Raw genomic sequence first — 27,798 nt, 5'->3', positions numbered from 1 at the left:
ACTTGTGGCTTTGGAAGCCAGCAGGACTTGCATATGGGAGAGCCAGAGGACTGTAGGAAGCAGAAACTCCACTGTTAAAGCGTATACATAAAATCTCACATGCTCTGAGTCCCAGAACTGAGACAGTAATTTGAAGGAGCCTGTTAAGACCCACTTGCTGATCTCGTAGAGTCTCCTGGAGAGGCAGGGCAACTGGGACTCTTCCTGATGACATTGGCGACAGCCATTTTGGGGAGTTCATTCTACCATGAGGACACTGGTGCTGGCAAGTGCCATTTTGGAGTCCTCCCTCTAGCCTACTAGCGCTGGGGGCCTGCCTGCCCAACAGCAGAGAAGCTCCCGTTCCAGGACCTCCCGGGTGAGCAGCCAGCCTTGCAGGGACCTGGCTCCACCCACCAGTGGACCGGAACCAACCCCAGGCCTCCCCAACACCCACACCCAGGTACCCTGGGGCTCAACTCTACCCACCATCAGGTCAGAACCAGCCTTGGAACACCCCTGGCCTTGCTGCCAGCCACACCAGGACCCAGCCCTGCCCATCAGCTAGCCAGGACCAGCCCCAGAATCTCCAGAGCCCCAGAGCCAGCTTCATTAGGATGTGGCCCCACCCACCAGTAGGCTGACACCAGCACTGGACCCCCTGGGTCCCACAGCCAGCACCCAGGGAACTAGATCTGTATACCACTGGGCTGAGACCCACCCCCCTGCCAGGTCATGCGACCAGCTGTACCAGAACCCAATACTGCCCGCTAGTGGGCCAGCATCTACCCAAGGACCTCCCAGCCTGTGCATCCAACAATGCCAAAATCTGGCCTGCCCACCAGCAGGCCAGCAGCCACCATGCAAGGCAGGGCATAGCAGCCAACCAGCCTAGGAATGAGCCTTGTCTACCAGTGTGCCGAGAGTAGTCAGCCTCATCATACAGAAGAGCCCACACAGCCCACATATGGGGTCAAGTGCTGCTGGGCCCCATATGTGGGCTGTCTCTTACTTAAGACCACTTCTCCAACATCTGGAAACATAACTGACCTACTTAATACTTAGAAATAAACATGGAAAATTAGGCAGAACAAGGAGGGAAGGAATATGTTCCAAATGAAGACAAAACCCCAGAAGAACTAAGCCAAGTGGAGATAAGCAATTTACATGATAAAGAGTTCAAAAGAATGATAATAAAGATGCTCATTGCAGCTCGGTGCTTTGTGTCCACCTAGAGGGGTGGGATAGGGAGGGTGGGAGGGAGACTCAAGGGGGAGGAGATATGGGGATATATGTATATGTATAGCTGATTCACTTTGTTACACAGCAGAAACTAACACACTATTGTAAAGCAATTAAACTCCAATAAAGATGTTTAAAAAAAAATTTCACTCTGGCAGAAGCTAAAATTTGATACGATTACATTTAATACAGATAAATCACAATTGATAAAGCCTGTCTTGTAAAAAAAAAAAAAGAATATGTGAGTACATATTCACCTTATATTCAAGATATTTGCTTTCTCATAAATAGCTGTCAGAGTTTTATTTTCTAATCATCTTTCCTTTCTCCACTGATCTGATGTTATCTTTATTATTAACTAAATACATATATTTGAGTTTGTAAAATAATCACAAAATGAGAAATACAGACACTTGAAAATGTTTAGAGAAAACTGTGTAACTCTGTGCTGATAAATGTGAAACTATAAGTGAAATAAACAATTTTCTATGAAAAAAAAAGGTGCTCAGTGAACTCAGGAGAAGAATGAATGAACACAGTGAGAAGTTAGAAGTTTCTAACAAATAGTTAAAAAATATAAAGAAGTAAACAGAGCTGAAGAAGATAATAACTGAAATAAAAAATACACTAGAAGGAATTAACAGTAGAGTATATGATACAGAGGAACAGATCAGTGAACTGGATGACAAAGTAGAAGAAATCACCCGAACTGAACAAAAAAAGAAAAAAGAGTTTTTTAAAAAGAGGGCAGTTTAAGAGACCTCTGGGACAACATCAAGCATAATAACATTCAAAATATAGGAGTTCCAGAAGCATAATAACATTCAAAATATAGGAGTTCCAGAAGGAGGAAATAGAGAGAAAAGGGCAGAGGAGTTATATGGAGAAATAATAGCTGAAAACTTTCCTGACCAGGGAAAGGAAGTAGACATGCAGGTCCAGGCAGCACAGAGAGTCCGAAACAAAATGAATCCAAAGAAGTCCACACCAAGACACATTGTAATTAAAATGGCAAATATTAAAGATAAAGAGAGAATCTTAAAAGAAGCAAGGGAAAAGCAACTAGTAGCATACAGGGGAACTCCCATAAGGCTATCAATTGACTTTTCAGCAGCAACTTTGTGAGCAGAAGGGATTGGCACAATTGATTCAAATTGATGAACATACCAACCAAGAATACTCTACTCAGAAAGGCTATCATTCAAATTTGAAGGAGAGATAAAGAGTTTTACAGACAAGCAAAAGCTACAGAGTTCAGCACCACTAAACCAGCTTTACAATAGATATTAAAGGGACTTTTCTAAGTGGAAAGGGCTACAACTAGAAATAGGAAAACTGTGCAAAGAAAAATCTGATTGGTAAAGACAAACATACAGTAAAATAGATCATCCACTTATAAAGCTAGTAGGAAGGTTAAAAGACAAAAGTAGTAAAAGCATCTATTTCCACAACAAGTATTTAAGGGATACACCCCACAAAAAGTTATAAAATGTATCAAAAACATTAAACATGGCAGGAGATTTTAAAAATGCAGGGTTGTCAGAATGGTTTGATCTTAAGGGATCATCAACTTAAAATAATCATATATGAATGAATTTAAAATATATATTATTTATTTTATATATATATATCTTTATAAATATAGTTATATATGAACCTCATTATAACCACAAACCAAAAATCTGTAATAGATATGCAAAAAAGAAAAAGGAATCTAAACACCAAACTATAAACTATAACACTAAAGGTAGTCATCCAGCAGATCACAAGGATACAGAGCAAAATAAAGAAAGGAAGAAGAGAGAACCACAAGAACAACCAGAAAACAGTGAACAAAATGACAGTAAGTACATACATATCAATAATTATTTTAAATGTATTGGACTAAATGCTCCAGTCAAAAGACTTAGAGTGACTGAATGGATACAGAAAGAAGAACTATATATATGCTTCCTAGAAGAGACTCACTTTAGATCTAAAGACACAGAGATGGAAAGTGAGAGTATGGAAAGAAGTTTTCCATGCAAATGGAAACAAAAAGAAAGCTGGGATAGCAATTCTTATATCAGACAAAATAGAGTTTAAAACAAAGACTGTTACAAGAGACAGAGAAGGACATTACATAATGATAATGGGATCAATCCAACAATATATAATAATTGTAAATATTTATGTCCCAACTTAGGCGTACCTAAATATGTAAATCAAATATAAGTAGACATAATGGGAGAAATTGTGTTGAGTTACACAATAATAATATGGGACTTTAACACCCAACTTACATCAATGGAAGATCATGCATCCAGACAGAAAATCAATAAGGAAACACTAGCCTTACATCAGATAGACTTTATTTATATGTACATCTATGTATATATATGTATGTATAAAACATTCCATCCCAAAAGTAACAGAATAAACATTCAGCTACATACAGAACATTTTCCAGGATAGAGCACATACTAGGCCACAAAGTAAGTCTCGGTAAAATTAAGAATATTGAAATTATATTAAACATCTTTTACAATCACAATGCTATGAGACTAGAAATCAATTACAATGAAAAAACTACCAAAAAAAAAAAAAACCAGTAGAGGCTAAGCAATATGCTACTAAACAACCAATGGGTCACTGAAGAAATCAAACAGGAAGTCAAAAAATACCTGGAGTCAAATTAAAATAGAAATAGAATGGTGGAAAAGCTTTGGGAAGCAGGAAAAGCTGTTCTCAGAGGGAAGTTTCTAGCAATATAGGCCTACCTTAGGAAGTAAGAAAAATCTCAAATAAGCAATCTACCATTACACCTAGAGGAACTAGAAAAAGAACTAATAAAACCTAAAGTTAGTAGAAGAAAAGGATCAGAGCAGAAATAAATGTAATAGAGACTTTTAAAAAATAGAGAAAATCAGTGAAACTAAGCTCTGGTTCCTTGAAAAGATAAACAAAATTGATAAACCTTTAGCCAGACTCATTAAGAAAAAGAAAGGACCCAAATAAAATCAGAAATGAAAGAGAAGTTACAGATTCATATTTCTGTACTGACAATACAGAAATATGAAAGATCATAAGAGATTACTGTGAAAAATTATACACCAGTAAAATGGAGAACCAAGAAGAAACAGATAAATACCTAGAGATGTACAATCTAGGTACAAGACAAGGATGCCCACTCTCACCACTTTTATTCAACATAGTATTGGAAGACCTAGCCACAGCTATCACACAAGAAAAAGAAATCAAAGGTATCCAAATCAGAAGGGAAGAGGTAAAATGTCTACTATACATAGAAAATCCTAAAGATGCCACCAGAAAACTAGAGCTCATTAATGAATTCAGTAAAGTTTCAGGATACAAAGTTAACATACAGAAATCTGTTGCATTTCTATACACTAACAATGAAGTATCAGAAAGATAAATTAAGGAAACAACCCCCAATTTACCTTCACATCAAAGAGAATAAAATAGCTAGGAATAAACCTACCTAAAGAGGCACAAGACCTGTGTTCCAAAAACTATAAGACATTGATGAAAGCCATCCAAGGACTAAATTCCAAAAGTTAAAGTTTGGAGAGATGAAAATTCCACTGAGACTGAGAAAGAGAGAAACACTGTACAGAACGGTTAAAAAAAAAAAATTCCAGAAGAGAATAAGCAATATTAATAGGTGACATTTACGTTTTACAGATTGGGAAACTGAGGCCAAAGGAGGTTAAGGAACTTGTCCAAAGTCACATAGCTAATGAAATGAGATACTGGTTTCAAATTCAGGCAGTTTGGGTATAGGCAATATGCCTGTAACTATTAAGGGTTCTTTTTTTTGTTTAGTTTTTTTTTTTTAATTGAAGTATAGTTGCTGTACAGTATTATATAAGTTACAGATGTACAATATAGTGATTCACAATATTTAAAGGTTATACTCCATTTATACTTATGATAAAATATTGGCTATATTCCCTGTGTTGTACAACATATCTTCTTAGCTTATTTTATATCTAATAATTTGTATTTCTTAATCCAGTATCCCTATACTGCCTTTCCCCCCTCCCCTTGCCCCACTGGTACCTGAGGTTATTGTCTTGTGGCTTATTTGATGAACTTTGTTTTCAATAAATATGTTTTAAAATTTAAGATTGCGTTTTTCTAGTTTCAATGGAGATTGTAGTATTAGTAGATAATTCTGTTTAAATTATTTTAGAGAGATGGATGCAATTCCTTTGGGAAATTTTTACTTTGAGATGTGTTTATTATAAATAATGTTTTCTGGTTATAATTATATAAATTCAGTGTTTCTAAGTTTTTCTGATATTAAAAAACATTTTTCCTTCTAGGAGTACATCATTTTGACATAAACACCTAATCAGTCTTTTAAGTTGAACCTTTCTATGCTTTTTTTTTTTTTTTGGTGTAATTTCAAAGCATGAAATACTTGTAATTTACTTTAATGCAAGGTTAAAGTTGAATTTAAGGCTTTCAGAGTCTTAAGCTTCATGGTCAAGCTTATGTAAGAAAGTGCTGGCAAGTAAAGCCTCTAATCTTGATTTCATAACCATCAAGAATTTTATTCTATGCTTTATAAACTGGAACTAGTGAGAAATCAGGTGAGTTTTGTGAAACACAATGAAGAAATTAACAGTAATTCTACAAGATTTAAAATTCCCTTTCCATTTAAGTAACTAGATGAAATTATCATATTTAAAATTTTTTTCTGAATGACTTGTCAATTAATAAGGTATAATTTCAGAATTTTACCTCTTTAAAAAATTAAAATCTTCCTAGGACAAACTGAATTATGTATGTTTGAATTAATTATGACAAATTTAATTCATTCACAATCGTGATGTATTTTTTCTTATAGCACATTATTTAATGGTTTTAAAACACTTCTAAATTTAGAGGTTGACTTAAAAATGATTTTTTTGTAAATAGTGATTTTTTGACCCAAATGTTTATTTAGTTGACCTGAAACAGTAATTACTATTACCAAAATTAGATTATTGTTGTGTTAACTGTTTGTTCCAAAGGTTGCACAGTGAATTAAAAGATGCTGTTGAAAAGCAATTGGAGGCCATTCCCTTTGGCACAGAGATGGGAAATGAGATATATACAGATGATGAAACAGTCAGGAATCTTCAAGAACAACTACAACTGGCCAATCAAGTGAGTGGTATATGTATTGAATTATATCCTAAATAAACAGAGTTTCTAAAAAATCTATAGTCAATCATTATTTATGAATGATAATAACAGAATATTGAAATTGTTAGCATAATGATTTTCTACAGTTTGAAAAATAGTTAACAGGTAACAAAGCTTGTAATATGTGCCCTCCCTGTATGTTATAAATGTAGTTGCCATGTATATATTTTAACTGGATCATAATTCTTTTGGCATGATTTTTAAAGTGTTATAAAATATTTTAATGCCAAAGAAAATTTTTAAAGAAAAGAATCAATTATGTACTTGCCTAAATTTACATTTTTCATTTTCCTGTGTTTTCTTTTGATACAGTTTTCTTCAATTTTCAAAGATTATAGAATTATATTTTTCTAAAGTTATGCTTCTTTTAGAATTATACTTTTTCTCCTTTTTTCCTCCTTCATGGTAATTGAAATATTTGGGAAGCTATATTGTATATATCCTGTTTTCAGCACCACAATTATTTTGGTTATATGTAAGGGAATTTTATTTTAATTTACAATTTTGCATCCTAGGTATCTCATATCTTTTATGGATTTTAATCCCATTCTTCTACCTTCCTGTGTGCCTCAATTTCTTCATTTTATAAATGGGGATTAGAAATTCTTTATTACAATTTTGATTTTATAGATATCTATGAAAAGTTATATTTTTTTTATTCCTTGGAAATTTGGTTTTGGAATTCTTTGCTTTTGAAAGTGATGTTTTAAGTTAATCAGATAGGTTGTATCTACCTTGATAAGGAGCATTATGTAGCACTGAATTCTTCTTAATGTGTAAAGGGAAGGAATTTGAAAAAAATAATAGAGGCAAAAATAATGAGAAAAGCATGTTCTTTACTCTGTTCTAGACTAGTATTTCAGAAAGGATTTATTAATGTTGACATATAAATAAATGAAAATTAATGTAAACTTATAAATGCTTTCTAACAAGGTATTAAATATGTCTTTTGAAAGCTGTGGCAGAATATGCATTTCTTATTACTCTTGAAAAATATTGTGACAGACCATATGTAAAAGTACACCTTCAATATAGACAATGATTATTTGTCAGTCATACCTCAATAAATCCAAAAATTTTTTTAATTTATAAAAAGAAAAAAGAGTGCAAAACTAGATAGGATTCGTTTTTTGTTTTCTTTTCTTTTTTTGAAACTACAAATCTTATGTCTAAAAAGCATCTCCCTGTAGTACTTTTGTTGCTATAATTTCTTTTTGTTGTTGTTGTTGCTATAATTTGTATTGCTAAATTTTGTTCTTTTTTTTTTAAACCACACTTGTTCTGTCGTTTCTCACCTCTTTCTCCTCCTATCTTCTCCTGTCTTTGCCTTTCTCCATCTCCATCTTACTTGGTACATATTATTTTTCTGATACCTTTTGCTACATTTTGTATCATTACTTCACAGAAGCTTTGGTGAGGTACAAGTTTGACCAGTCAAAAATGAAAAAGGAGATTTGTTAAAAACAAATTTTGCCACAATATCTGAAATGTATTTTGTATATAAGTATGGAATTTTAACTGAGTGAGAGTTTAGGCAATTTATTATAAAGTATGAATAATAGAAAATGTTAATAAATCCATAAAATAATAATGTCAAATGTTAATTCTGCATATTACTTATACATACATGTTTATTAAATTTATTATTAAGTTCTAGTAAAACACATACAATTGTTTTGGTATCCATCACTAGATTGAAAGCCCTTTGTGTCGTGCGTGAAGACTAGGTGAATCCAAACTGAATAAATTTAAAACTCAATAAAATACAATTTATAGTAGAAAATTGAGAGTAAGAGGGAGAATTCTTTATTATATTATGCTTTATTAAAGTAATAAGTCTAGAGAATTTAACAGAAGAGTCAAATATCTTCATCCATTCCACAAATATTTATTCGGTGTCTATTATATGTGAGGCACGGTGCTTAGTATTTATCATATACAGTGGAGAATGTTGGCTCCTACTTTTGTGAAACACACAAGCTTTTGGAAGAAAAGTTTGGTCAAACTTCTTGAGTTTGGTCCCCAATCTACTTTCTAGCTCTGTGATCCTGGGAAACTTCTTTGTGCTTCACCTTCTTCATTTATAAATGGAGATTATAATAATTCTTATTTTATGGAGTTCTTATGGTAATTAAAATTTTGAATCCCCATTAAGCACATAGGGTAATGCCTAACACATGTGTGAGTTCATAAATCTACCTATTATTTTTATCATCTTTATCATTATTATTACTAAACAGCATGATAAAGCAGAATTAAAATTAGGTGCAAAAGGTTCTGTGTATCTCAAGTGTAGTTGCTTTGGGAGCCAGTAGCACTAGTACAATATCAAGTACCTAACTAAATATTTTTAGTTTGGAGTATTTTGTTCTCCTATAATAGTGTGATTTGTAAAAATCTTTCTGGAGGGCAGTTTGGCAGTAAGAGCCCTAGAAATGTTCATATCCTTTAACCAATTAATTAGATGGTGACATCACATAGATTCTAGGAATCTGTCCTAAGAAACAGTATATAAAAATATATGAATAAATATATTCATTACAGTAATGTTTTGATAGTGAAAAATTGGAAGTACTTTAAGAACCTAAAAATGTGGAATCACTTAAATTGTGTTTTTTCCAAATGATGCGTGATACATTAGTACAGTGGTTCTCAAATTTTGGTGTGTATCATAATCACCCGAGGGCTTACTGGAATAAAGATTGTCACCCCCTCCCCCAAGTTTTTGATTCAAGAAGTCTAGGATATGGCTCAATAATTTACATTTCTAACAGGTTCTAAGGTATTGATACTAGTCCTTTGAGAACCACTGGCTTAGGAGAATCTGGGCTTTCTTCTTACCATCAGGCACGTTTGGGAAACTGCAGTCTTTTGAGTTATGAGGCATTTTTATGACTATTCTATTGAAAAGAAAGCAGTCTTAAGGAAATAAAATGAATTGTACAGGGTCATTCAGCCAGAATTAGAAATCCAACCCAGATTCTGACTCCAGACTCTGCTTTTGTCTACATATTTTTAAACTACATACGTTTTGGGTAAAACTAATCAATACTTTTAAAAGTCAGGATAAAGGTTATTTTGGGAGGATTGTAGTATCTGTAAGAAAGGGGCAACTGGCTTCTAGCTGCTGGTAATAATGTTCTCTTTCTTGAACTGGGTGCTGGTTACATGGGTGCACTCACTGTACAAATTGATGATTTGTGTGTTTCTGAATGCATGTTATGCCTCAGAAATAGTTTCCTTAAAGCTTATAAATGTATATTTATTTGAAATGTATACTCATTATGTTCCAAAAATGCGTATCTTTTCACTACACCTTCTTACCTACTTACTAAAACTGAGAGAATTAGCTCTGACCTGGGATTTAGAAGCTTGGGCTTTGGGGACAAAGAGATGAAGGTTTCTTCTTGATTCTGTCAACAGCTTGCTGAGGTAGCTATACTTCAATTTTTAAAAAGTACATGCAAAAAAGAAAAAAAGAGAGACTAATGCTTTTTATATGCTAGCTTAAAGTTTCTCAACCTTTTTGGTTTCAGGACCCCTCTTCAGTGTGCTTAAGAATTATTGAGGACTCCAGAGAGTTTTTTTTTGGGGGGGTATTTATCATATTACTAATTAAAACTAAGACATTTTTAGAAACAAATGGGAGCATAAGAGTGCATTTTGGTAGCCATCAGAGCAATGACAGCATTACACAGTACATCATATAAACTTTGGAAAACTGTACTGTACACTCATGAGAGGATGAGAGTGAAAAAGGCAAATAATGTCTTCATATTATTATGAACAAAATTTTGTCTTCAAGGGTCCCCAATATCACTTTTGAGAATTACTATATTGAAAGAATAGTTAATGACCTGAAAAAATTCTCATTATAAAATTCCAGGTGAAAAATAGACAATACAAACAGCACACTATGTGATTCCCAGTTTTTTTAAAGAAAAAAAATACAAAATTCTCCCCCCCCAAATCACATTTGTAAACAAGAGTACATCCAACATTCATAAAGATGTTTATATACAGATGTTAGCAGTATTTATTATCAGGTGCTAAAAAATGTTAGGTAATTTTATTTTCTTCTCTATTTTTCCATACTTTCCTAATTTTCTATGATAAACATTTATTACTTTTTCAGTCAGAAAAAAACCTCTTGTATTTTACCAGGGACAGTTTTCATCAATAATTTCTATGGCTTACACTTTCTGGAACAAGAAAGTGATTGAAAGGTTTTAATTTTAGCTATTAAATCTGAATAAAGAGAAAATTTCAAAGTAAGGAATTTTCATCTTTAGGTTTATTCTCTAAATAATTTTTAAAATAAATTTATTTATTTATTTATTTTTGTCTGCGTTGGGTCTTCATTGCTGCACACGGGCTTTCTCTAGTTGCAGCGAGTGGGGACTACTCCTCGTTGTGGTGCGTGGCCGCCTCATTTGCAGTGGCCTCTCCCATTGCGGAGCACGGTCTCCAGGTGCGCGGGCTTCAGTAGTTTTGGCTCGTCAGGCTCAGTAGTTGTGGCGCACGGGCTTAGTTACTCCGTGGCATGTGGGATCTTCCCGGACCAGGTCTCAAACCCGCGTCACCTGCATTGGCAGGCAGATTCTTAACCACTGTGCCACCAGGGAAGTCCCTCTAAATAATTTTATTTACAACTTTATATCATCAAAAATATTACAACTATACGATCTTAGACAAGTTCTATTTTTATTTTGTGACTTTATATACAAGAACTCATTCTGTAAAAGAACATGATTCATTTGTACTATGCAGTAGCCTGCTAATAATTTAATGAGTTCTGAAATGTTTTTCTTTTATAGGAAAAAACTCAGGCTGTAGAACTCTGGCAGACTGTTTCTCAGGAGCTGGAGAGACTACAGAAACTTTACCAGGAACATATGACTGAAGCCCAGATTCATGTAGTTGAAAGTCAAAAACAAAAGGTAATCTTGGATTTCATGGTTTTCTTGTATATCAGTAAGAAGTTGCATTCTGGAGAAACTCAGCTTTGGAGAAGAATGCCTAAGTCTCTACTGCGTTATTTATGTTGGCAGTAAATTGATCTTCAGTGGTTAGAAATCTTTTGAACACATAAGATAATCAAAACAGTGCCTAGTGTACATAGGATTTTATAATGTGATTAGCAACGAAAGCTGTATTTAGTGCTAATAAACAGCTCTAAGATTATTATGTGTAAATGGATCATAAATCTACCTATTATTTTTATCATCTTTATCATTATTATTACTAAACAGCATGATAAAGCAGAATTAAAATTAGGTGCAAAAGGTTCTGTGTATCTCAAGTATAGTTGCTTTGGGAGCCAGTAGCACTAGTACAATATCAAGTACCTAACTAAATATTTTTAGTTTGGAGTATTTTGTTCTCCTATAATAGTGTGATTTGTAAAAATCTTTCTGGAGGGCAGTTTGGCAGTAAGAGCCCTAGAAATGTTCATATCCTTTAACCAATTAATTAGATGGTGACATCACATAGATTCTAGGAATCTGTCCTAAGAAACAGTATATAAAAATATATGAATAAATATATTCATTACAGTAATGTTTTGATAGTGAAAAATTGGAAGTACTTTAAGAACCTAAAAATGTGGAATCACTTAAATTGTGTTTTTTCCAAATGATGCGTGATACATTAGTACAGTGGTTCTCAAATTTTAAATGGATCTCCAAAACTTTTATAGTCTTGATTTTTTTACCTGGTTAAAAAAGACAAAGACTGATCATTAGACCATGGACAGTAAAGAAGCCTGCTCAAATGTGATGACAACACTTCTGAAATGAAAACATTCGGAAAATGTTAACAACCTTAAATGTGACCTTTTACTAAAATGTGAAGTTTGTCTAACATAAATTAAGCAGAATAGGATTTTACAATAGGAAGGCTCTTAATGGTTATTAAGGACTTCTTTCTATCCAAAGCAAGAATCATTTTATATTCTTTTAAAGTGGACATATAGCTTTTGCTTTATACCTCTGTTGACAAGAACTTAACTATCTCACAAGACCATCCACTCCATTGGAAAATCTACCTCCCTTATCTTTCCATTGATTCTTTTTCTGCTAGGTATATTGAAATCTCTGGAGTAATTCCAATTCTGATTCCTTTCCTGTGGATTTTTGAGAAGGCAGCTGTTTAAATATACTGGTTATCATGCCTCTCTTCAGCTCTCATTTATAGACTTTTCAAATTCCAGTTTATGACTGTTCCTATTATTATCACTATAACTAGGAATTTCTACCTAAAGAAGTCATAATAATACTTAATGATGCTTTGCAGTTTACAAAATGATTTTTCTGTACATGCCCTGGTTTGAAAATAATCCACATGTAGTCTGTGCAGTAACACTTACCTCTGAGATCTGGAAACCATTTCTAATATAAGTTTGTTCTTTTAAGGCTGTTTCTTCATTAGGTCAATCAACTAAGCCATTGGGTTTAGGGGTTTTTTTTCCACTTTAATAAGATCATTCTTATGCTATAACTTTGCAATTAGGGTTTTTTTCTTTCCTTTTTTTTCTTTGGCTGTACCTCTCAGCAAGTGGGGTCTTAGTTCCCCGACCAGGGATTGAACCCATGTCCCCTGCATTGGAAGGCGGATTCTTAACCCCTGGACTACCAGGGCAGTCCCTGCAGTTAGGGTTTTTTTGTGTTTGTTTGTTTGTTTGTTTTTGTATACGACTTAACAAATAATACTCTGTCCTTATTTCCCTAGTTATCCATCAATCTTGAATTCTGTCCTCTGGCATATGATGTTTAATCCGATCATAACAGATAATCAAAAAATTTAAAACTTGTGGGGCATTCAAGCCATGAGAATTTTAAAGAAGGAGGAAAGGCACAATAACTCCTGTGCTGTGGTTTGTACTGTAGGTTTTGAATAGGTTTGAATATGGTTTTTCAATATTGGGTAAGGTCTCTCTAGCATATCTATCTACTAATGGATTGATTTCTAGAAATAATGATTTCACATAAAACATAAATAGCTGCATTAGTTTCCACATTGCCACCTTATCTAATTTTGTAATCATTAAAAAAATTTTTATCTTTTTATTTCTTCAGCTGTTAATTCACACAGTACTTGTGAGAAGAAATACAACTGATGTCATCTAGATTTAGGCATAATGATTTTAGCCTTGATTTTGGTTTAATTTTAAATATGGGTTGCAAACAAAATGCTATTTATGTATTCCCTCTTCCTACTACAGGATCAGCTGACCAATTTTCAACAACTGACCAAGCAACTTCATGTTACTAATGAGAACACAGAAATGGTAAGTGAAAATATCCATTTAATGCACTTGTTATATAAACTAGAAATTGTCACTATAAGTAATAATGTTTATTTTTGCTAAGGCAAATCAACAAGAAAAAAATGCTTGAAATGAAAATAGGTAAGCAGTACCCTTTTCTTTTTATCTGTCTTTTTCTTTCACATTCAACAGCATGACATGAGGGTTCACACTAGTTTCCAGAGATTTAAAGCTAACATCTATCTGAAATATATCCTAATCTGAAAATACTCTTAGAGTCCTTGGTAAGATTTCCTGAGCATAATCTCGACTGTGAGCTCCTCAAGAGTAGGACTCATGCTTTGTTCTTAGTATTTCATCTAGAACATGGTTAGGTATACACTGAGAATGGTGGAACTTTTAGACAAATGGTAACCCAAATCCTTAAGAACAATAAAACACTAAGAGTCATTTGTTAGTTGATTGACCACCACTCACCTAAATTGCTACACCTAAATTTCCCTTTAATTTTTTCCCCAAAGAAATACAATTAGCCTTCCCAGTTCTGCTCTTTACCTTTCTCCCCACCTCTCACTTTTATTTTCTTATTCTCTTCTTTTCCTTCTTGGAATTTTATTTCACCTCATTGTTGAGGAATAGGATTATGACATCCCAGGTAATTCCTCTCTTTCCTTTCTTCATTTTGCTTAGTTTCCCTGCTAATTCAGAATTAACAGGGTAGTACTTAATAAAAATGTCTTTGTTTAAGAGTGGAGTTGTGCCATCAAAAGTAAGTTTATCCAATTTTATTGTACTTAAAAAAACTTTCTCCTTTAACCATGTAAAAAATTATTAAATAAATTTCTCCCTATTTTACTTATGTTAACATTTGGAATTTCTAATCACTTGTAATTTTTGATAATATACTTCTTAGAGTTTTAAAATAGTATTAAAGTAAAATAAAATGATGACTGAGTTCCATAATTAAGAAATCCCGTTTCTACATGACATTAATAGTGTAACTTACCATAACAGTTGTTTATTCTTTTTCTCAGTATTTCCTAGAATTGTGCAGATTACATAATCCTTTGGTATTTTGTACCACAGGGCCCATATTTTATTATATACAACCCCAAATCATTCTGAAGAAAGTCATAGAAAAACATTTGAATATTTACAGGACATACTTTAAAAATTTCTAAGGCATTCATAGTTTTAGGCCAAAACTAAGAATAATAAGCTATGGATACAATAAAAGTGATAAGAAAGTGACAAGTTGGATTAAGCATTGTGTAATAAAGAGCAAAGAAGAGACTATCCTGGTTGTTAAAATAGAAGAAATTGGCTAAGAGAAATTTTTAAGACTTGAGTTTTTCTTAATGTATCAATCGTTAAGGTATTAAACATGACTCTACTAAGTGTAAAGGAGGTTTAAGTGATAGTAAAGATTTTGTAAGTCTCAAAGAGCATTCAGAGCATGGTCATAGGAGCAAGTTTGAGTCAAAACCAAATAATTTCCATTAAAGTTTTCTGATTACATGAATAAACTCATGAAATGAATGGGTTCCTATAGATGTACAATAAATTGATGAGTATATAACAAGTAAATAACATCTTTTATAACCAATGTACTTTAGTGACATGCAGAAGGTAAAATGCCCTGACCTGAATGGTACCTAAAAATACAAGTTTATATTTATTTATTTTTACTGTAGATGCAATAAGAGTTTACATTTCCTAGAAATTCTCTTTACTGAAATCATATTTTTCTTCAGATTTACTCATCTCTATAAAATAACTCAAAAATATTTGTTAATTGCATACTAAGTTCCTTCCACTGCTATAGTTTCTCTAGTTGCAAAAGAAATGTGCATCTATCCACAAAGCCCCTGTCTAGTTGGAAAAACAGAAATGACATACGAAATAATCGGTGAATAAGGCGCTAAGATAGATGATTGAAAGGGATTCTCTGGACCTTTATGAATCTCCAGATTCTATAGTATTGATATAGTATATAATTTTTTTGTGATCATAAATACAGAGCATCATAAAGCCATATTCAGATGCAGTTGTTGAGCTCTTACTAGGCTTGCTAGCAAGTTATGTATGTTTGTTCCCAACACCATCTTCTTAAAATTCACGATTCTAGTTTATACTTCTGCTAATTACTCTACATAATCTACCTTTAAGGTGCTCCCAAATAATAAAAAACACAAGCATTAATTATGCCAGTTCCAAGACTATATGTAGTAAAACATGAATGGTACATTACAAACATTATAAAAGGGAATCCATTTGGCCTGAAGTCGTTGAGATAGCTTTACAGGAGAATTTGAAATGATATTAAAGATCATCCTTTCCCTCAAGTGATACAGGCATCCTTCTATTAAATGCTTTACAGTTTGGATGATCCTCTAGCCTCTGCTTTCAATATCTCCTGTAAGAGATCTTGTCATTTCCCCAAAGAGCCTGTTCCTTTGAACTCTGATTAATAGAAAGCTAAAATCTCTCTTACCAGGCCTTCCTCCCACTGACATATGGTTTTATCTTTGGGAGTAACATAGAGCAAGCTCAATTCTTTTTTAAGTCAGACCTTCAGTTATTTGCATATAATCATATGTCTGTTGTAACTCATGCCCAGTGTTACAGTTTTTTGTTTTGTTTTGTTTTAACTTTTCTGGTGTGGTGTAATTTACCTACCTTTCATTATTCTATCCCTCTTTCTCTGCATGCCGTAATTGGTCTCTTAAAGTGTGGTCTGTGAATTGAATACTAAATTCTGTTCTGGAGTAGTTTACTTCCCGAGATAAAGATGAAGATGCAGTCCTCAGACTCTCTTTCATGTCTCAGTTAAGGCATTCATTCATTCACTCATTCATTCCTCAAAGGTATAAGTGCTTAGAATGTACTGAATCATGTGCTAGATGCTGGGAGTTCTGGGTGCAGCTGGTCTTCAAAAACAGGCTCATGTTGTAGCCAGGAATATAAGTAGACTTTAAACATAGTACTTAAGTAACAGTGCAATGTGCATTGTAAAAGTATATGTAAAGTTCTATCAAAATGCAAAAAGGAAGCAATCAGCTTTGCCTTAGAGTGACCACACAGGTTATGCAGGGATGAATGCTGGCTGAATGAGGACATCCCAAGTAGAGGGAAATAGAAAAGTGTATTAAAAATATGAAGTCAATGAAGTTGGGGGTAAAACCAGCGCTTATGGAAGATAATCAGTCTCCTTAGAAAATTTTATTCTACAGTTGGAAGACTGCTTCATAACTTACTTTAGCATTAGCAGACCCTGAGGAAAGGGTTCCAGAGCATGTCATTTATTTGGGAGATAATACCATGAAAAACCAGTAGGGGAATGGAGAAACAAGACTAGGAAGGGAAGAGAAGGCAGCCAATAAAGGGTTTTTAACAATCAAGCAAATTAACACTGTGGGTAACTGAAACTTAATCCCACTGCTGAACTGTGGAAGCCAGTAAAGAAACAGCCTCAGTTATTCCACCACGGGGCATGGGAGTTGGGGATTTTTACCCACCAATTCCATTCCGTCATTGTTTTGGGGCTCTTGCAGAACAGGCTGGGGGCATGAATTCTATGCCACCTATATAGCCTTCTGCATAGTTTGGTGAGCAAAGGAGGCTCAGAAGGCCAGAAAAAGCCAGAAGACACAGAAATGCAAATGCAGGTAGTTTGAAGGGAAGCAGGTGTCCCCTGAAGTCGTGAAGGCAGGGAAAGATGGCCAGGGTTATCTTTTATCATTAAAAAAAATCTAATCATTATCATGACTTCATTTCATTTTTTTCTACTCATATACCCTGTAGTTAGTCTTTAAAGATACAGTTTTAACTGTCCTGATACTGAATGTTTCTATTTTTTTTTCTTTTGGCAGACTAATCAACACTTTTTGAAAACAGTAACTGAACAAAATGTGGAAATCGAGCAACTCCGAAAACAACTTAGGTATTTTCAAAAATGATTTTTGTTATTTTATTAATAATTACTTTTCTTCAGGGGAAGCGCTGGTGTCATAATTTTTCCCGTGAGTTTTTTTTTTTCTTCCTCCCTTTTAAGCTTCTGTCAGTAGCTTCTTGTGTGCATGATCTTTTGGGACAAGAAGACACTGAAATCAAGACTATTAGTCAGGCGACAGCTATAATACATATATGTGAAGGGCTGTTCCATGATGGCAAAACCAGTGCTTATGGAAGAAAATCAGTCCTCTTCCTGGGACTTCTGGGAACCAAGCCAGCCCCTCCATCAGCCCCCAGGGCCTTGCCTTCTGGACACCCCAGGGCCCACTGGCCTCTGGACACTGTCTTCCCACCAGAGCCCCACCCTCCTCCAGGGGCTGTCTGTAATGGCCCGCAGATCCCCAATTCCTGGATCCCCTCTTCCCCACCCCCAGGCAGGGGCAGAATAAATGTTTATATGGATTTTAGAGCTCAAAAAAAAAAAAAAGAAAGAAAGAAAATCAGTCCTCTTAAAAATTTTTTCTACACATATCTTTCTTTGCATTCTCCCATAAGCAGACCCTAAGAGTTTGAAAGCACGTAGTTTATTTAGAGGTAATACCAGTAGGGGTAATACCAGGATACCAGGAGAGGAGTAGGGAAGTGAGATAAGGAAGGGGAGGAGAAGGCAGCCAATAAGGGGTTTTTAAAAACCAGGCAACTTAATACTGTATGTCTATATTATGGTCCAGTGGTTTAAAAATCATTGCGTCAATAGACTTCACAGGAAAAACTCTAAATGACAAAAAAAACATTTTTTCACGTTTCATTCCCCTTAGTCATAATACTCAAAATTCAGAAGCTTAGTCATATAAGGTTTTTTGCTGTGATTCTGTCATGTAGAAATATCTTTAAATTGTAATGTAAATTTATATTTTACAAAAATTGTAAGTTACTGTTTTTTTAAATGAACCTTGTTATTTATTTTTCCTACCATCATGTATTTTGCCCTGCAAATGCATTATATTGGTTTTGTTTTAAAGGAAAACTTATTTCACGAAATTTTTTTTTATTTTACAAAATTTTATACACCACTTTTTATATTTTTATCTTATTAACTTCATGAACTTTTAAATTTAATTTAATAAATTTACCTTCTTTTCCCCTAGACATTTTTACTTGTTGGCTCTTATTTAGTTCTTCATATTTCTTTCAAAGTTATTGATTTTGCAATTTAAAATACTAATGATTTATTTAATTGCAAGATCTTCTTCCTCTTTTTTTCAAAATAGAAGTAGCTTTTTAAATTATAAAAGTAATGGAGGTTCATTATAAAAATACTTTAGATAGTATGAAAATATATCAAATTGCAGTACAATTCTGACAGTAAGTTATTACAGACTCCACAGGTTAAGAGCACAATCCACAATGTGACTACACTCACTCAGATGCCAGCCACAAGTTCAGGGGTCCCCAGGCCACTCACACCTCTGACCAATTGAATACAAATGTGGGTGTTCTCACTAACCCCCCAGGGTCAATAACTCTTGAAAATGGCTCAGAGAACTCAGGAAAGCACCATACTTGTGATTAAAATTTTATTATAAAGGACATAAATCAGAACCAGCCAAAAGAAGAGACTTAACTGGGTGAGATCTAGGAAGGTCCCAAAAGCAGAGCTTCTGTGTCCTCTGCCCATGCAATCAGGGTGTGTCAACATCCTGGCACAGCAGTGTGTTCACTAACCAGGAATCTTACCTAAGCCTCAGTGTCCTGAGCTTTTATTGGGGTTTCATTATGTGCATTTGATTTATATTCAATGTAAATAAATTTATATTATATTTAAATGGTATTTATAATGACTGCATCATAGAGCAAAACCCTGTATGAATAAGCTGAATTTTAAGTGTTATGACTGATCAAATGAATCATTGATCACTTGACTGAACTTAATCTCCAGACCTCCTTCCCTCCCTGAGAGTCAGGAGGTTGGGCCTATATCAGGTTGGCTCAAAGCTCCAACCCTCTAATTACATGGGGCCTACTGTGAGTCATTTCATTAGCATAAACTCAGGGGTAATCCCACGTGCCTACCATGAATAACAAAGATACTGCTATTACTTGGGAAATTCCAAGGTTTTATATGCTCCATCCTAGAAACTTAGACAAAGACGAGACAAATTCTTTATTATACAACTCTTTTTAAGTGGAAAATTAAAATCTCATAATTCCATTATTTAGAGTTAACTATTATTAACTTTTTAAATGTATAACTTAGGTTTGTGTATTTAAGTATTTTAGTTAAAAAAGGGGGGGATGATATACACACTGTCTAATAGCCTAATTGTTTTTTCTTATAGATTATATGAATATCATATCAATATTATCAACCATAACATTATATAGTATACTATTATATGGATGTGTTATATTTATTAGTTAAATTCTTATTCACTTTCCACTGTTATTCCTTTTTCATCTTTAGTAGGATATTTAGTAGCCTTTTTATAGGCTACTTTTTCATTGAACATTACAATTAGAGCAGTTTTAGAACAGTAAATACATAATAGTTAGCCATAAGTTAGTCTTGGATGTTATTATTGTTTATTGTTATTATTAAATAAAATTTTAGTACTACTAAAGAAATTAAAGTGAATCTTATCTAATTAAGACATTTAAAAGAAAGGCCAACTTGGTTGAATGTTTTGTTATATATTTTTTTTAAACTTCCTTTTAAAATTGTTTTATGATAAAAACACTAGACTAAAGCATAAACTGACAGAAATATAAGGCATGGCAGAACAAGTCCATAATCATAGTAAGGATTTTAACTCTTTAAGTGACTGATAGATATAGAAGATGTGATTTATGTGATTAACAACTTGATCTAACAGACATCTCTGAAACATTGAATCCATTTATTTAATAAATATCTAGCAAGCATCTACTATGTGCCAGGCTCTACACCTGGGGTATATCAATGTATAATACAGTTGAAGACTTCTGTCCTTTTGGAACTTACATCTAGCAGGAGCAAGCAGACAATAAACAATATCTCAGTAGGTTAGGAGGCAATAAGTGCTACAGAAGAACAAAACAAAACAAAAGATCAGGATGAGAGATCTGGAGTGCTAGGGGCAGTGGTGAAGTTGCAGTTTATTTATTTATTTATTTATTTTTATTAGTTGTTTTGTTTGTTTTTTTATACTGCAGGTTCTTATTAGGCATCAATTTTATACACATCAGTGTATACATGTCAATCCCAATCGCCCAATTCAGCACACCACCATCCCCACCCCACCGCAGTTTTCCCCCCTTGGTGTCCATATGTCCATTCTCTACATCTGTGTCTCAACTTCTGCCCTGCAAACTCGCTCATCTGTACCATTTTTCTAGGTTCCACATACATGCATTAATATACGATATTTGTTTTTCTCTTTCTGACTTACTTCACTCTGTATGACAGTCTCTAGATCCATCCACGTCTCAACAAATGACTCAATTTCGTTCCTTTTTATGGCTGAGTAATATTCCATTGTATATATGTACCACAACTTCTTTATCCATTCGTCTGTTGATGGGCATTTAGGTTGCTTCCATGACCTGGCTATTGTAAATAGTGCTGCAATGAACATTCGGGTGCATGTGTCTTTTTGAATTACGGTTTTCTCTGGGTATATGCCCAGTAGTGGGATTGCTGGGTCATATGGTAATTCTATTTTTAGTTTTTTAAGGAACCTCCATATTGTTCTCCATAGTGGCTGTATCAATTTACATTCCCACCAACAGTGCAAGAGGGTTCCCTTTTCTCCACACCCTCTCCAGCATTTGTTGTTTGTAGATTTTCTGATGATGCCCATTCTAACAGGAGTGAGGTGATACCTCATTGTAGTTTTGATTTGCATTTCTCTAATAATTAGTGATGTTGAGCATCTTTTCATGTGCTTCGTGGCCGTCTGTATGTCTTCTTTGGAGAAATGTCTATTTAGGTCTTCTGCCCATTTTTGGATTGGGGTGTTTGTTTCTTTGATATTGAGCTGAATGAGCTGTTTATATATTTTGGAGATTAATCCTTTGTCCGTTGATTCATTTGCAAATATTTTCTCCCATTCTGAGGGTTGTCTTTTCGTCTTGTTTATGGTTTCCTTTGCTGTGCAAAAGCTTTGAAGTTTCATTAGGTCCCACTTGTTTATTTTTGTTTTTATTTCCATTACTCTAGGAGGTGGATCAAAAAAGATCTTGCTGTGATTTATGTCAAAGAGTGTTCTTCCTATGTTTTCCTCTAAGAGTTTTATAGTGTCCAGTCTTATATTTAGGTCTCTAATCCATTTTGAGTTTATTTTTGTGTATGGTGTTAGGGAGTATTCTAATTTCATTCTTTTACATGTAGCTGTCCAGTTTCCCCAGCACCACTTATTGAAGAGACTGTCTTTTCTCCATTGTATATCTTTGCCTCCTTTGTCATAGATTAGTTGACCATAGGTGCGTGGGTTAATCTCTGGGCTTTCTATCTTGTTCCATTGATCTATGTTTCTGTTTTTGTGCCAGTACCATACTGTCTTGATTACTGTAGCTTTGTAGTATAGTCTGAAGTCAGGGAGTCTGATTCCTCCAGCTCCATTTTTTTCCCTCAAGACTGCTTTGGCTATTCGGGGTCTTTTGTGTCTCCATACAAATTTTAAGATGATTTGTTCTAGCTCCGTAAAAAATGCCATTGGTAATTTGATAGGGATTGCATTGAATCTGTAGATTGCTTTGGGTAGTATACTCATTTTCACAATGTTGATTCTTCCAATCCAAGAACATGGTATATCTCTCCATCTGTTGGTGTCATCTTTAATTTCTTTCGTCAGTGTCTTATAGTTTTCTGCATACAGGTCTTTTGTCTCCCTAGGTAGGTTTATTCCTAGGTATTTTATTCTTTTTGTTGCAATGATAAATGGGAGTGTTTCCATAATTTCTCTTTCAGATTTTTCATCATTAGTGTATAGGAATGCAAGAGATTTCTGTGCATTAATTTTGTATCCTGCAACTTTACCATATTCATTAATTAGCTCTAGCAGTTTTCTGGTGGCAGTTTTAGGATTCTCTATGTATAGTATCATGTCATCCGCAAACAGTGACAGTTTTACTTCTTCTTTTCCAATTTGTATTCCTTTTATTTCTTTTTCTTCTCTGATTGCCGTGGCTAGGACTTCCAGAACTATGTTGAATAATAGTGGTGAGAGTGGACATCCTTGTCTCGTTCCTGATCTTCGAGGAAATGGTTTCAGTTTTTCACCATTGAGAATGATGTTTGCTGTGGGTTTGTCATATATGGCCTTTATTATGTTGAGGTAGGTTCCCTCTATGCCCACTTTCTGGAGAGTTTTTATCAGAAATGGGTGTTGAATTTTGTCAAAAGCTTTTTCTGCATCTATTGAGATGATCATATGGTTTTTATTCTTCAATTTGTTAATATGGTGTATCACATTGATTGATTTGCGTATACTGAAGAATCCTTGCATCCTTGGGATAAATCCCACTTGATCGTGTGTATGATCCTTTTAATGTGTTGTTGGATTCTGTTTGCTAGTATTTTGTTGAGGATTTTTGCATCTATATTCATCAGTGATATTGGTCTGTAATTTTCTTTTTTTGTAGTGTCTTTGTCTGGTTTTGGTATCAGGGTGATGGTGGCCTCATAGAATGAGTTTGGGAGTGTTCCTTCCTCTGCAATTTTTTGGAAGAGTTTGAGAAGGATGGGTGTTAGCTCTTCTCTAAATGTTTGATAGAATTCCCCTGTGAAGCCATCTGGTCCTGGACTTTTGTTTGTTGGAAGATTTTTAATCACAGTTTCAATTTCATTACTTGTGATTGGTCTGTTCATATTTTCTGTTTCTTCCTGGTTCAGTCTTGGAAGGTTATACCTTTCTAAGAATTTGTCCATTTCTTCCAGGTTGTCCATTTTATTGGCATAAAGTTGCTTGTGGTAGTCTCTTAGGATGCTTTGTATTTCTGCGGTGTCTGTTGTAACTTCTTCTTTTTCATTTCTGATTTTATTGATTTGAGTCCTCTCCCTCTTTTTCTTGATGAGTCTGGCTAATGGCTTATCAATTTTGTTTATCTTCTCAAAGAACCAACTTTTAGTTTTATTGATCTTTGCTATTGTTTTCTGTGTTTCTATTTCATTTATTTCTGCTCTGATCTTTATGATTTCTTTCCTTCTGCTAACTTTGGGTTTTGTTTGTTCTTCTTTCTCTAGTTTCTTTAGGTGTAAGGTTAGATTGTTTACTTGAGATTTTTCTTGTTTCTTGAGGTAGGCTTGTATAGCTATAAACTTCCCTCTTAGAACTGCTTTTGCTGCATCCCATAGGTTTTGGGTCGTCGTGTTTTCATTGTCATTTGTCTCTAGGTATTTTTTGATTTCCTCTTTGATTTCTTCAGTGATCTCTTGGTTATTTAGTAACGTATTGTTTAGCCTCCATGTGTTTGTCTTTTTTACGTTTTTTTCCCTGTAATTCATTTCTAATCTCATAGCGTTGTGGTCAGAAAAGATGCTTGATATGATTTCAATTTTCTTAAATTTACTGAGGCTTGATTTGTGACCCAAGATGTGATCTATCCTGGAGAATGTTCCGTGCGCACTTGAGAAGAACGTGTAATCTGCTGTTTTTGGATGGAATGTCCTATATATATCAATTAAATCTATCTGGTCTATTGTGTCATTTAAAGCTTCTGTTTCCTTATTTATTTTCATTTTGCATGATCTGTCCATTGGTGTAAGTGAGGTGTTAAAGGCCCCCACTATGATTGTGTTACTGTCGATTTCCTCTTTTATAGCTGTTAGCAGTTGCCTTATGTATTGAGGTGCTCCTATGTTGGGTGCATATATATTTATAATTGTTATATCTTCTTCTTGGATTGATCCCTGGATCATTATGTAGTGTCCTTCCTTGTCTCTTGTAACATTCTTTATTTTAAAGTCTATTTTATCTGATATGAGTATAGCTACTCCAGCTTTCTTTTGATTTCCATTTGCATGGAATATCTTTTTCCATCCCCTCACTTTCAGTCTGTATGTGTCCCTAGGTCTAAAGTGGGTCTCTTGTAGACAGCATATATATGGGTCTTGTTTTTGTATCCATTCAGCCAGTCTATGTCTTTTGGTTGGGGCATTTAATCCATTCACGTTTAAGGTAATTATCGATATGTATGTTCCTATGACCATTTTCTTAATTGTTTTGGGTTTGTTTTTGTAGGTCCTTTTCTTCTCTTGTGTTTCCCACTTAGAGAAGTTCCTTTAGCATTTGTTGTAGAGCTGGTTTGGTGGTGCTGAATTCTCTTAGCTTTTGCTTGTCTGTAAAGCTTTTTATTTCTCCATCAAATCTAAATGAGATCCTTGCCGGCTAGAGTAATCTTGGTTGTAGGTTCTTCCCTTTCATCACTTTAAGTATATCATGCCACTCCCTTCTGGCTTGCAGAGTTTCTGCTGAGAAATCAGCTGTTAACCTTATGGGAGTTCCCTTGTATGTTATTTGTCGTTTTTCCCTTGCTGCTTTCAATAATTTTTCTTTGTCTTTAATTTTTGCCACTTTGATTACTATGTGTCTTGGCGTGTTTCTCCTTGGGTTTATTCTGTATGGGACTCTCTGCGCTTCCTGGACTTGGGTGGCTATTTCCTTTCCCATGTTAGGGAAGTTTTCGACTATAATCTCTTCAAATATTTTCTCGGGTCCTTTCTCTCTCTCTTCTCTTTCTGTGACCCCTATAATGCGAATGTTGTTGCGTTTAATGTTGTCCCAGAGGTCTCTTAGGCTGTCTTCATTTCTTTTCATTCTTTTTTCTTTAGTCTGTTCTGCAGCAGTGAATTCCACCATTCTGTCTTCCAGGTCACTTACCCGTTCTTCTGCCTCAGTTATTCTGCTATTGATTCCTTCTAGTGTAGTTTTCATTTCAGTTATTGTATTGGTCATCTCTGTGTGTTTGTTCTTTAATTCTTCTAGGTCTTTGTTAATCATTTCTTGCATCTTCTCAATCTTTGCCTCCATTCTTATTCCGAGGTCCTGGATCATCTTCACTATCATTATTCTGAATTCTTTTTCTGGAAGGTTGCCTATCTCCACTTCATTTAGTTGTTTTTCTGGGTTTTTTTCTTGTTCCTTCATCTGGTACATAGCCCTCTGCCTTTTCATCTTCTCTATCTTTCTGTAACTGTGGTTTTTCTGCAGTTTATTTTTAATAGACTATTCAAAGTAAGCCTCCCTAAGAGGTTGAGATTTGAACAAAGACTTGAAGGATGTGAACAAATAATCCATGCAATACAGGGAAAGTGTCCAGAGTAAAGAACTTGCCTTTGCAGAGGTGGACATGTGCTTGGGGAACAGCGAGGAAGCTAGATGCCTCTTATCTATTGCTGAATAACAAACCATTGCAAAACTTGGTGACTCAAAGCAATAACTTATTTAGATTATGATTTGGGAGAGAAGAGAACAGGTTTTCTGGTCTGGGCCTCCAGGGCTGATATCTACTGAACTTGTCTATTTGTCTCTAGCCAGCTGGTCGGTCTGCTAGCAGGATGGTCTGGTAGTTGGCAGCAGATGATAAACCTGTCTGGCAATTGGCAGTCTCTTCACCAGGTCAACAAGGCAAATCTTACTTCTTCACTTGGCTGTTCCCCAGAATAGCAAGAGAGCAAATCCCAACGTACAAATACTTTCCAAGTCTCTCTTGGATCATATTGGGTTGACCAAAAAGTGCCTTCGGTTTTTAAATAAAAATAAAAGACACATTTTTCATTTTCACCAAGAACTTTATTGAACAACATATTCACCGTTTTGTTCCACTACCTTCTGCCATTTTTCAGGCAGCTTCATAATTCCATCTTCCCAAAACTTTTTATCTTTTTGAGCAAAGAACTATTCCAGATGTCTTTTACAGTCCTCCAGGGAATTGAAATTCATTCCTTTAAGGGAATTTTGTAAAGACTGAAATAAATGGAAATCTGAAGATGCAATATCTGGCGAATATGGCGGATGAATCAGAATTTCCCAGCCAAGCTGTAACCGTTTTTTGCCTGGTCATCAAAGAAACATGCGGTCTTGCATTATCCTGATGGAAGATTATACATTTTCTGTTGACTAATTCTGGACGCTTTTCATCGAGTGCTGCTTTCAGTTGGTCTAACTGGGAGCAGTACTCATTGGAATTAATTGTTTGGTTTTCCAGAAGGAGCTCATAATAGAGGACTCCCTTCCAGTCCTACCATATACACAACATCACCTTCTCTGGATGAAGACCGGCCTTTGATGTGGTTGATGGTGGTTCTTTTCACTTGCCCCATGATCTCTTCCATTCCACATTATTGTACAGTATCCACTTTTCATCACCCGTCACAATTTGTTTTAAAAACGGAACGTTTTCATTACTTTTAAGTAGAGAATCACATATGGAAATATGGTCAAGATTTTTTTCACTTATGTGGAACCCAAACATCAAAGCGATGAACATAACCAAGCTGGTGCAAATGATTTTCAACGCTTGATTTGGATATTTTGAGTATGTTGGCTATCTCCCGCGTGGTGTAACATTGATTGTTCTCACTTAATGTCTCGATTTGATCGCTATCAACTTCAACTGGTCTACCTGACTGTGGAGGATCGTCCAGCAAGAAATCTCCAGCACGGAACTTCGCAAACCACATTTGACATGTTCAATCAGTCACAGCACCTTCTCCATTCACTGCACAAATCTTTTTTGTGTTCCGTTTTTACCTTTTATGAAATAATAAATCATAATATGCCAAAAATGTTGCTTTTTTCCTTCCATCTTCAATATTAAAACAGCTACACAAAAATTCACCAATTTTGATGTCTTTTTTTAAATGCACACTGATATGACAGCTGTCACATACAATCTAATAAAATTGTTTCAAGTGAAGTTAAAGACAACTAAGTGTTACTAGAGCCATCTTATGGACAAAACTGAACGAACCTTTTGGCCAACCCAATACTTGGTAATTTCTCATGGCAAAGCAAGTCACATGGTCAACCCAAATTCAAAGGAAAGGGAAAAAGATACCCCTTTTGATGGGAAGATTTTCAACATCATGTTGCAAAGATGTGAATAAGAGAGAGAAGAATTTTGGACCACTTTTACAGTTTCTCACACTAGTATATCTGGAACACAGTAAACTAGGAAGA

General features: G+C 34.7%; 1 protein-coding gene across 2 annotated transcripts in view; it reads left to right on the top strand.

Moving 5' to 3' along the window:
* Positions 1–27,798, top strand: part of SCLT1 (sodium channel and clathrin linker 1) — a 249,843-nt gene that overhangs the window by 79,972 nt on the left and 142,073 nt on the right. For both annotated transcript variants that reach the window (XM_036853901.1, XM_036853902.1), the window contains exons 6-9: positions 6,243–6,378; positions 11,235–11,357; positions 13,640–13,705; positions 17,557–17,627. In XM_036853901.1, the coding sequence (XP_036709796.1) occupies positions 6,243–6,378; positions 11,235–11,357; positions 13,640–13,705; positions 17,557–17,627 (396 nt within the window). The remainder of the gene's footprint in view (positions 1–6,242; positions 6,379–11,234; positions 11,358–13,639; positions 13,706–17,556; positions 17,628–27,798) is intronic.

The sequence above is a fragment of the Balaenoptera musculus genome, chromosome 5 (assembly GCF_009873245.2).
Source record: "Balaenoptera musculus isolate JJ_BM4_2016_0621 chromosome 5, mBalMus1.pri.v3, whole genome shotgun sequence".
In the NCBI taxonomy this organism is placed as follows: domain Eukaryota; kingdom Metazoa; phylum Chordata; class Mammalia; order Artiodactyla; family Balaenopteridae; genus Balaenoptera; species Balaenoptera musculus.
Note: the sequence above shows the minus strand (reverse complement) of the source record. Positions and strands in the feature narration are given on the sequence as shown.